Below are 11,720 nucleotides of genomic sequence, written 5' to 3' on the forward strand. Positions count from 1 at the left end.
ACTCGCCCGGGCATTTATGGTTTAGCACTTCGGTCACGTAGTCGGTATTAGTAGTATACTGTTTGAGAGCGTAGCATCTAATAAATCTGGAGACAGAATACGGACCGGGCCTCGTGGACTAAGGCCCTCAACCCCCCTGCTACACATTCCCTGAGAGGGAAAAATAAAAGGGAAGCGAATTTCCCACTGTTTCGGATTCAGCATGGTTGCTTTGCTAGAAAGCCAAAATAACCCGGCATCCAGTTTCTCGGTGCTGGGATGTCACTCGTGCCTTTTTGTCGTTTCCTGTACTAGTCTAGTAAAATGGTGTTCAGCAGAGAGGCAAAATAGGAAACAAAAAGAGAAAAGCCTCATTATCTCGCTTGATTCAGAGCTGATCGGCTTCCCGGTAGGTTGGCCACGGTCTCAGTTGGAAGGAGCATGGAAGAAGAGATGCTGGTAGGGATGCCATGGACCTGCCCCTTCTTCATTGGCTAGACCGGTTTCCACCGTTGGTGGTTTGAGATGAGATGTGGGGCTAGGAAGACGCCGGGTGGGTTCCCGGAACGGTGGCCGGGGAATCCGCCGGGTGCGTGCGAGAAGAAGAAGCATGCAGAGATGATTTAGGCCTCAGTTATTGCTACTGTTAATGATACTAGTATCATTACGGAGCACGGAGTATACATACATACATACACACATACAGTATATGCATGGTTTGGGAAGAGAAATCCAACTAGGTGGGCCGTGGACGCGTATAATTTCTGTTGGCGATGCTTCTCTCTGCGCGCATCACCAGATACCGTCGCATAACCTGCTTGGTGGGGTTATGGCCTGACGAGTAGTACGTAGCAGCTCGTGAGAGTTATTGTATAGACTCTATGCTTCCATAATTGATGTCACTGGTTTCGTATCCATAGTGCAAAAGCATAATCTGCCTACCTATGGAGCTTACACTCGTTCTATAGCGTTCTATAAGAGTGGCGTTGGAGAACAGAATTTACGCCACTTCAGGACCCAACCATAGTCCAACCCCCTCCTTTTCTACCTCAAATCTTCCCCTTTTCTCCCCTCCTTCTCTGATATATTGCCCGATGTGAGATTTGCTTACCGCATGCTCGTAAAAGACCACCTTGGACCAGCTCATATATCGTTTTTGGAGTTCTCCGTTTTTTGCCGCATTTGTGTGCCTCGCGTGCTCGCCAGCTCAGCTGCCGTCGCTACCAGCGCCATTTTCTACCAACTACGGAGCACGCGAGGAGCTGCCACCACTGCTTAGCAGTGCTTAGCACTGAGTAGCGCCACTACTAGTAGTACGCCATTCGCCTGTAAATCCTCTCATTAGCCTAGGAGGCCGCGGAAGGCGGTCCGCGCATGGCACGGCCAGGGCGAGCCGACCAGCTGGATACCGCAGGACGCCTCTTACTGGCGGGAGCTGGAAGTCGACGAGTAATGTGTCCAAGAAGCCAAGAATCGCGCCTCGTAACGCACAAAAGTATGGTATGCTTCTACAACTGCTAGTACTACATAGAGTATGAAGTATATAGTATATGGCAGCACTAGGGGTTGTGAGATGGTTGCCCTGGTGTGCTATCTAGGTAGCAATTTGGCTTTTAAGCTTTGGCGAACGCTAACCGATGGTTTCTCCCGGCGCTCTGGGCCGCTGTATTCTGGGTGCGTCAATGCTATTGTTCGGCTGGGATCAGGCGTCAATGGTGCCAAGCGCTACCAGCAGAGAGGCTCTGTCTCAATGCATGTAGCCGACAGCTGGGTGGGTGTCGTGCCGCTGCGACACAAGCCAGTGATATGACGGCATCTCATCTCATCGATGTGCTGAAGGTTTATACAGCACTCGTAGAGTTGCCGCAACGATGTATGTATGACGTTGCACCAGCAGCTGCACACGCCGAGCTTCTGCGACCATCACCATGTACAGTACATATATTTGTAGTACTAAGGTACGCAAGCGGCAGGCTGTCGTGCGGAGCGGCAGACGCTCTCATCCGCTGCCATGTCGGAAACAGCCCTTGGCAGCGCCGATCCTGGAGTGCGAAACGCCTTGGTTGACGTGCATTGACGTCCAACACCTAGTTGCGTCGTAGAATTGCGAGGGCAAGCGTGCATGGAGTATTACGGAGTGCATGCACTCTATCCCAGGCTCTTGGGCCGCGGTTTGCCTTGCCCCTTCCGGGATCGCTAGTTACAGGACGTCGGACTGCGACTGCGACTGCGACTGCGACTGCATCTGCGTGTTTGCTTATACAATCGCCGCAGAGCATTGTTGCTTTTATACACTGCCGCATCCATAAATTAGTGATACCAGAAGTCATTGCTGTGCCTGCATCTGCACGCACATTCAACGGCGATGCGACCTGTAGCAAAATGCGGGCAGTGCGGCCACCCATCTGGACGCAGCGAGTGCTTGCTCGCATCTCATCTCAATCGCACATGAAGGTGCATGGCCGGCCCCCGCCTAGACCGGTCGGGGGAGGCTTCGACCGCTAGAACCTAGACCTCGCCCCCCCGTCAGCCACTAGACGGACAGGCCTCTTAGCCAGGGTCAGGCCCTGAGCGCGCGCCCTGACAGGCCCAAACGCACGCGGCCTGCCCACTGTGCTTGGATCCTGCACGCACTAAGATTTGCCGGCGCAGGTACGTACCGGCCACGATGGACTGCACTCCCTCGCAGAGACATCGCCCGCCAAATTCTCTTCTCCCCCCCAGAGCGCCGGCCCTCGCGAGGCGGCAGGGCAGAAACCCATCGGTTTGTGCCATCCCGGCCCCAACGAAGAACCAACGCACGATACTGCAAGATTGCAACCACCAGACATTATTTCGCACCTACGCTTGCACCAGCGCCTCTGCATACTGCCTGATTTGTATATCCACGACGAGGCCCCGGAAGCTTCGAGTCCTGGTCCTGATCGCATCGTATCCCTGGGTCCCTGCCTAGCTCTTTCTCTGCTTCCGCCGCGGTGATGCCTGTCTGCAACTGTCGTGCCCTGTGCCGTGGCTTCGCAAAGTTTTGACCACTCGCCGACTCAACCTCCCGATCCAAGACACAAACAGGAGCGACGCCATCGCATTGACGCCGCAACCTTAACTTGACCTACCTACGACATACGATTTGATTCGATACGACACGATTCCCTCGATACGATCCCGAGTCACTGAACGCACAGCGGTACTGGCCAGGCCGACTGTCTGCTCTCTGAACCATCCTCCATTTCGTCCCTGCATGGCGTCAGTCGGTAAGTACAAACATGCCTCGCTCGCTCTGTCCGTGAGCTTCTGCCTTGACTCGTCTCTCGGCCTGTTTGGCGCACACCTGTTGCCACCACCGATTGCATGTCCTCCGCCATTTGCGCCGGATTGCCACGCTGTGGACGCCGTGCCATTTGTTGTCGCGACACGATTCGACTGTCGTCTCCCTGCTTCGAGAATTTTCTCCTCACGTCAATTCCCAGTGGCTGACAATCTTTTGGTTATTTTTTCTTCTTCCCAGGAGCGATAGCTTTGAGCAGCACGAGCTCTTCCCTGTCATAGCATTGGATGGACCATGGATACCGCCGAGCCTCCCCTTGCGGCGGCCCGGCCATCCTACGGAATGCGGTCGAGGCCGTCGACGAAGCGGCGCAAAGTACCACCACTAAAAACATTACAACCCACAACTCAAAGTGCTGGAACACAAGATGATAATAATGGGAAGATACTGCCCCCTGGGAAGATATCAGACGCGAAAGATGCGTCGCCGCCGAAGCCACCAAGCAAGGTTATGCGAAAAGCGTCGACTACTGGCCGACCTATTGTGCCGCTGACTGAGCAGAAATCGCTGGATAGGACACTGTCAAAGGGAAAGCGAGATGGAGAATCTGATGGTTGGGACGTTGCGCCAGACGGCGCTTCTGCCGGTCGTCAAGGGCGCCAGTTCACCGTTGCCAACGTGGGGAATAACGGGAGGCTTTTTTTACGGTATGGAAGTAGCCGAGTTTGAATACTATATCGAAACCACATGGGCTAACATTGCTATTTCTAGACCATCTGTCCGGCGTGCAAACAAGAGGTACCCCCAGCCAAACTTCACCTTTCCCATAACACCACCTGGAACTGCTGGGCTGGAGGGAGTTTATCCAGACAACCTAGACGAACCGCCTAGATTGACGACGGATCATCACGAAAATCAATTCACCCCTACGCCCAGAACATCGATTATTCCCCCACAATACGCCCCCGATACTAGTGGCTTTGTAACGACTACGCAACACCGTAGAGCAGTGTCGGATGGTACGATCCGTGACTTTAATTCTCCCACAAGTACCGATGCGGACGGGTACAGAATCGTCATCACAAAGCCGCCTCACGATGACGGCCGGCCCAAAACGGCGGAGAACCCAGCCGATCTGGATATTGGCGGTATTCCGACACTTAATATTAATATCCCATCCTGGAAGCTAGGGACGCCACGGTTCTCTATGAGAGGTACCCCGATGCTTAGAGGCTCGTCCTATGCTGCTACCGATGAATACCGATCTGCCAGTCGCTCGTCTATGTACCATTCTTCGGAGAGGAGCCTCGGCGGACCGCTCTCTAGCACAAGGCCAAGACCTAGCCATCTTGTCATCCCGAAGCTTCGCTTTCCGCGAACCTCACATGCCTCGTCGCAAACCTCAACTCGCGTACCACGACCTGTGCCCTCTACATACGCATCTGCGCATCTTGTCATCCGGCCAGCCATGTACGATGAGCTCACATTCAAGCCCGCTTGTGATGATAAGTCAATAGTGCGATACTCGCCTAACGGATCCGTGACTGCAGCGACGCCCTCTCGACTTGTTGCCGAGATCACATCTCCAAGCTTCCTGGACTACGAACTGATCTCGGATTTCTTCTTGACCTACAGATCCTTTCTTGAGCCCCAGATCCTCCTCCAGATGCTCATGGCAAGGCTCGTATGGGCTTTGGAACGCACTGACGAGGTTGGAATGATTGTTCGCGTTCGAACGTTTGTCGCCATGAGACACTGGATCCTCAACTACTTTGTGGACGACTTTGTCCTAGACTATGATCTTCGACTCCTCTTCTGTATCTTGCTCAACGACTTTGTCGATGAGCTATCTCAGGATATGAACCAGAGCAGAGTTCAGCTCAAGATTTTGGCGGAGCTCAAAAAGTGTTGGCGACGGATATGTGCTCATTATTGGGATGGCCCTGAATTTAACGATGGCCTAGAACCTCTAATCCCAATTGCTCCAGGAGGCATCGCTGGATACAGAGATCCCAGCTTGGATCCCTCTTTTTGGGAAATACAGGGAATGGATCAGCCACAGTGGCGTGCCGTGGCAGGCATCCCGCAAGGATTGAGCGATGAGACCAATCCAAGTGAAACAGTCCCTAAGCCGGCCAGTATCGACGAATTTATCACTATGGACGATCGTCCGGAGACTCCTGAACATCAGATCATCACCACCACGACACCAGCAAATGGGCCGTCTTCGCCTCTTAGCATAGCAAGCATGGATATCGTGTCTTGTTCCTTTCCAAGTAAGAATGTGAGGTCTCTGAATCCAAACTCCAGTCAGCCTCTAGCAGCCCATCCTGTGTACTCAACGTCTCCTATCCTCCCGCCCGGAGCTATTGCTACTACTCCCAAGGCGCTTGCTGGCAAGCGCGTTCGTCCGGCACAGAGCCACAAGCGCAATAACAGCACCTCTGATTCTTTGAGGGAACATGGCTCAGATCATTCCTCGTCACATGATGTCGACTTGCACATGATTCTGCAGTCTGCTGGAAACCTTGTTCGAGGCAACATTCTTCCACCTGGCCAGCCTTTTGTCGACATCGAAGCTGAAACGCCCACTGGTGATCGCAACAGGCAGACCACCATCTTTCAGCCTGTGTCTCGCCACGCCACCAAAGACCGGATCTTTGGGGTTGCCATGTCGGGATCTGGGATGAAGAAGTTCTTGGGAGGCGTACGGCGCGCATTGAACAATCGGGGCCAATGGTCGTCCGGATCGCATTCTAGTTTGCCCGCTGTCACTTCTCTTAGTGCGCACACCATCGCAATGGACCGATTGCCTGCAGCGACTATTATTGCCCAGAGTGGCCATGGCCCGACCAGCATTCGGCCGCAAGTGAGAATCGATCTACTTGGGGCTGAAGTTGCTGAAGATTTCAAGAGAGCTATCCGTGAGGAAGAGGAAGCTGCCGAAGCGGAACGATTAGGCGCACCAAGACCGGCTCCACCCGCTGTCCATGGTCCTATGGAATATTCCGCCGCACATATGGAGTCTACCACAGTTGATAATTTGCTTCAGGATCGAGGGCTACGGCCCATGAGCGATATGGGTCTCACCACCGGAAGCAAGTCTATCGTTATTATTGACGATACGGTGCCGGGCTTACGTGATAGACTGCCTATGACCACTTTTGATCCCAATCCTCCTGTTGTGGGATTATCAGCGGGCTCTTTTCTAACTGTCGGCGGCGACCCAACTCCTCCTACAACGCCGCCCGCACAGCTTCTCGCCGGAACCATACGAAGGTCATCATATCTTCTCGATCAACTCATCAGCCCCCCATCCGAGGAATTTCTGCCACCTTTCGTACCGGATATGGCGACTTTGGGACGCACCCACAGCGTAGGGCCATCGGAAGATGCGAACCGATTCTCTAGTTCAACAATGCGCCGCGGCGGTAGTCTGCGGCATCCACCTCTTAGCCGTGGGGCGTTGCAGTTTCATAAGAGGAACCAGTCTACAAATACTCAAAAATCAGATCGCTCTTTTAGACGCCATGCCTCGTTTGGTAGCCATCTTGAACGACACTCTGCAGCTCGAAGTTTTGATGCCACCACAGACTCGTCCATGCTGGATAGAGAATATGACGCTCCTGCCCCTGAGCCTCCCCGTGTACTTCGCAGGCGTCCCGGTGGATATCTCAGAGCTGCTGCTAACGCGGGTGGCGTGGATAACCCGTCTGGGATGCGGAGATCTCAGTCTGTTGGGTCTCTTACAACTTATACCGAGTCGGTCCGGAGCTCCTACCTTCTTGGTACTCATCCCGAGCAGGACGATGAGGAATGCAGCTTTGCTGGAGCAGAAGAGCACCCTCGTGGGAGACAGGAGGTATTTTCTGTCGGTCAGCTGACCGGGAAGCCACCCAAGCGAAATCTGTCTTTGTTTAGCACACACTCGTCGAAGCCCATTATGCGTCCCTCGTTTGAGATAGAAGCTCGAAAATTGGCACAGATACCTGATGAGGATGACGGCGGCATCGAGTCTGCACTGTTAAAGCTTGAGGGCAGATATCAACCGAAGCCAAAATCATTTGAGCGGCTTAACCAAATGGCTCTGATAGACGCACAAGAATTTGGTGGAAAGGCGCCGGCGGTAGATCCCTATGTCAGCCAGGATGAAAGCCAACACAGTGAAACAAGCGGCATGGATAATGACTATTATCAATCGCAAGTTCAAGAATTCTCTGACGACAAAGGAAAGCAGCCACTTGAATTTGAATATAACCGGAACACCATAACAACCCGGAGCAGGGCAGCTACGCTTGAGGCGCGCTCATTCTTGAGTGGTGACTCAGACGAATCGTACTGCTCCATACCTCTACTTGAACGGGGCTTAACAGATGATGGTCGAAGCATAAAGGGAGCCTCGGAGTGGACTGACCGGTCTGTTCTTCGAGGCTCATCAGACGATGACGCTGTAGCTTCGGATATTCCAATAGCTCTGCACATCTCTAAGCCGCGTCTTTCTTATGACTTTGTCGAAAAGACAGATAGCATTGAAAGGATTAGACCTGGTACGACAACTCCTGCACCAGCTGATGACCGAACTTTCCTGGAAGACGCTAGCGTTGGCGGTTCAGATCTTTCTTCTGAACTCACCCCCTCTGAGGATGAAGATGCGGGTAATCTGGACAGGAGAGTGGGCGTATTTTCTGTCTCATCCCAACCACACCCATTCGGAGACCCTATTGCTACGCCTCGATCAGACTCTTCTTCTGCCCCCATGACGCTCGCTCAGGCATTAGCGATGAGTCCAATAATGATGAGTCCAGTGATGATGAGCCCGGAGAGAACTCTCGATCCGGATCAAATTTGGATCAGCAAACCCCTTCCTCTCACTCCAGACAAATATCAAGAATCTTCCTACACGGCTGAACCTAAGCTTGTCCATGAGACACCGCGAGTAACTACCGAAGCTCTTCATTCGGTGCCCCAGACAGAAGTGCCCAACACTCTCAAATATTCAATTCACTTGCCATTCATTCTGGCGTTTGACTCTGATACTTTGGCTCAGCAATTCACTCTTATAGAGAAAGATGCTCTAAACGATATTGACTGGAGAGAGTTGATTGACATGAACTGGAAGAATGCTACTAGCAACGATTCTCGCTCGTGGGTTGATTTTTTGAGAAAGACTAATGCTCACGGAGTTGAAGTTGTCATTGCTCGATTCAATATCATGGTCAAGTGGGCCATTTCTGAGATTGTGCTAACTCAGCACATCGAAGAGAGGGCTCGATGCATCATCAAACTCATCCACATAGCGGCACACTGCCGGCGCTATCGCAATTTCGCTACCTTGGCACAGCTCACAATCGCCTTGTCGAGTGCAGAGGTCTCCCGCCTTTCCAAGACTTGGGATCTAGTTCCAGCTAAAGATCTGAACACGCTAAGCGAGATGGAGGCTCTTGTTACACCTTCGCGTAACTTTTATAGTCTCCGGGCAGAAATGGAGAGCGGTTCTGACGGAGGATGCATTCCATTTGTCGGCATCTATACGCATGACCTTCTCTTTAATGCACAGCGCGCTTCCGAAATAGCCAGCTCACCGACCACTCCTCCGCTGGTCAACTTTGAGCGATGTCGCATTGGGGCAGCTGTGGTCAAGACAATGCTGCGCCTATTAGAAGCCAGCACTCGGTACACTTTTCAGCCGGTTGAGGGTATTACAGAGCGATGCCTCTGGATGGGCGCATTAAGCGACGATGAAATCCAACGACGCTCTAAGACGTTGGAATAGGCAAAGTCCCTTGATTTCTCACGTTCTTCAACAAATCGATTATTTCTTCGTTTAAACTTTGATACCACGGATTTTTAACATATAACACAAGCAGACCAATCCTCTCAACTGCATCTCAACTTCTCACCATACACACACAATACTTTCAATGTTTCTTATGCACACACCTTTGTCTTTTGTCAGCTCTGGTATAGAAGTTATACGACATCAAATTTGATCGAGACTTTACAAGACTTCTCATTTGTCACAGCAGCAATAGTCTGCAGAATAAGAAGAGAGAAAAAGTGGGATATTACTACCACCGACTACCAAATTTATAATAGCGTGGCATAATCCTCTTCGCTGCCCTTCATCTATCTATCCTTCTATTTGTTTTATTCTTGTCTATATAGGAGGCATTCGCAAAAGTGGATGCCCATAACGCACTTCAAAACCGGATGCGCGGCCAGCACCGCTGCTACCGTCACTATTTTTACGACTTTTGTCCAACAACATTGGCTACTACACCTTGAGCAAGACTCCATTTCCTTTCCTCTGTTGACCAGGTTGTTAATTCCTTATCTGTTGTGTTTTTATTAATCCTTTTCTTTTATGCCCTTTTTCATCTTCTTGCATGATGGCCTCTCTCTTTTTTCTTTTTCTTGCTTTGTTTTTTGGGCGTGGGAGTAATAAGAAGGATATAACAAATAGGAAGGGGGAAACTTTAGATACCAATCAATACTGGAGGGCACTGTGGATATATTTGGGTTGATTAGCGTATAAGGACACATATATACAGCTTTTTGTTTGAAAGATGAAGTATATATAAATTGAAACTCGACTTAGATCGGGTTGCATATAGAATATAAAGAGATTATCTTTTACATCTTTCGTGGACGGCAAGCTTGAGGTAATTGAAGTCGTTTGCCAATGTGGCATGATGATACACTGTACTTGGAGCTTATAAGGAGAACACATTACAAGATGCAGAATAAAAAAAAATAAAATAAAGGGGGATATCTTTAAAATCGTTTTTTCTTTCACTACCGGTCGGCTGTTTAAAAAAAGGCATCCTATATGCTACTGCAAAGAAACCAGGGACCTTGAGCGAGGTAACGATCAAGTCCACCCCAGCGGCCGCACAGGGCTTTCCCTCTTCCTCCTCCCTTTCTGATGAAAGAAGGAAGAGTATCTTTCCCTCATCAGTGCTGCGCACTTAGACCCAAATTCCGAGATCCTTCCACCGTTGCACAAAAAGCTTGCCAAAAACCCGCCGCCATTTTTTGTATTCCCTTTGATGATCAAATCGCCAAAATTACCACCCCAAAGAATAAGCTCCCGTTGCTTCTTCTTGTTCTCCTTGTCCAGATGCTGCTTCGACTGCCTCGGCAACTCCAGATTTTTCCTACCACTGGCTCTCCTTGGCGGTCTCAGCGGCCCACTCCTGGGTGCCAGAGGCAGCCCAGTCCTGAGTAGGGGCAGCACCAGCACCGTCCCAGCCGGCAGCGGCGTTAGCACCAGCGAAGCCGGGGGCGGGAGCGTCCCAGTCACCACCAGCGGCGGGGAAGGCAGACTCGACGGCGACGGGAGCCTCCTCCTCAGCGCCGGTGAGGAGCTTCTCCTCCTCAACCTTCTCCTCGGCCTCGGCCTCAGGGTCACGGTCTGTTTTTTGTCATTAGCTTGAGCTTCAATAGCTAGGAAAAAGTTTCAATTTTTTTTCAAAACGTACAGAAGTACAGATCAACCATGACGTCCCAGGGGGTCTCGCGGTTGAAGATGGTGCCACGGAGGCGGAGGACCTCACGGGCAAGGAGCCACCAGACGGTACCGATGGCGTGGCGACCCTTGTTGTTGGTAGGGATGGCAACGTCGACGTACTCGGTGGGGGAGTCGGTGTCGCAGAGGGCAATGACGGGGATGTTGACGTAGCTGGCCTCCTTGATAGCCTGGGCGTCGGTGCGAGGGTCGGTGACGATGATCAGGCGGGGCTCCTTGAAAGAGCGGGTGATGTAGTTGGTGAAGCTACCGGGGGTGAAACGTCCAGCAATGGGGGAGGCACCAGTGTGGCTGGCGAACTTGAGGACGGCACGCTGACCGTAGGGACGGGCAGAGATAACGCAAATGTCGGCGGGGTTCTCGATGGCGGCGATGATACGGGCAGCGAGGACAATCTTCTCCCTGTGAGTCGTTCGAGGCCGTGTTAGTGACAAACTCCAATTGCTCGACTTCTCTCCTTCTAGAGCTCTTTTTCTCGCCCCCCCCCTCCTTCATCTTCCATCGCGGAGAAAAACGCACCAGGTCTTGCCAACGTTGATGACGTTCACACCATCGACACGGGTCTTCCACAGGTAGGACTCCATGTGCACCTGGAGGTTCTTGGAACCGAGGTGGCACTGGGCCGCCAGGAGCATCTCGATGTCCTGGCTGGTGGCATTGAAAATGGACGGCAGGTTAGCGGGAGCCATCTTGACTGGAATTCTTCCTTCGGTGGTGGGGAGAAAGTTTGTCGTTGAAGGAGGAAAGAATTCGGCGATGGGGGGGTCGACGAGTTTCGTGCAAAGTTTCGCAAAAGTTCGCGAGGGCAAAGCGGACCTTGAATTTTTCCCAAAAATGTGTGCGCTGCAGCCCTGAGGGAGCTAGTACCGAACAGGACTGGCTGATTTCCGCTCGTCTCGAGGTACCGAAGAGGATCTTGAAATTTCACGTGAGATGATGACTAAGGGG

The 11,720-nt window shown here is 51.9% G+C and overlaps 2 protein-coding genes across 2 annotated transcripts; one reads left to right on the forward strand and one right to left on the reverse strand.

Annotated features, from left to right (window-relative positions):
• The first annotated feature begins 2,708 nt into the window (after positions 1-2,708).
• Positions 2,709-9,986, forward strand: TrAFT101_004220 (uncharacterized protein). The gene is made up of 3 exons (XM_024898788.2): positions 2,709-3,230; positions 3,485-3,951; positions 4,016-9,986. Exons 2-3 carry the CDS (start codon positions 3,539-3,541, stop codon positions 9,015-9,017), a joined length of 5,415 nt encoding a protein of 1,804 aa, XP_024765994.2. The 5' UTR covers positions 2,709-3,230; positions 3,485-3,538; the 3' UTR covers positions 9,018-9,986.
• Positions 9,987-10,401: 415 nt separating this feature from the next.
• RPS0 (40S ribosomal protein uS2) lies at positions 10,402-11,461 on the reverse strand (the record flags this gene model as incomplete). Its single annotated transcript, XM_024907241.2, has 3 exons — positions 10,402-10,658; positions 10,726-11,174; positions 11,292-11,461. 3 exons carry the CDS (start codon positions 11,459-11,461, stop codon positions 10,402-10,404), a joined length of 876 nt encoding a protein of 291 aa, XP_024765993.1.
• Positions 11,462-11,720: the final 259 nt, after the last annotated feature.

Source organism: Trichoderma asperellum, chromosome 2 (assembly GCF_020647865.1).
Source record: "Trichoderma asperellum chromosome 2, complete sequence".
Classification (NCBI taxonomy): domain Eukaryota; kingdom Fungi; phylum Ascomycota; class Sordariomycetes; order Hypocreales; family Hypocreaceae; genus Trichoderma; species Trichoderma asperellum.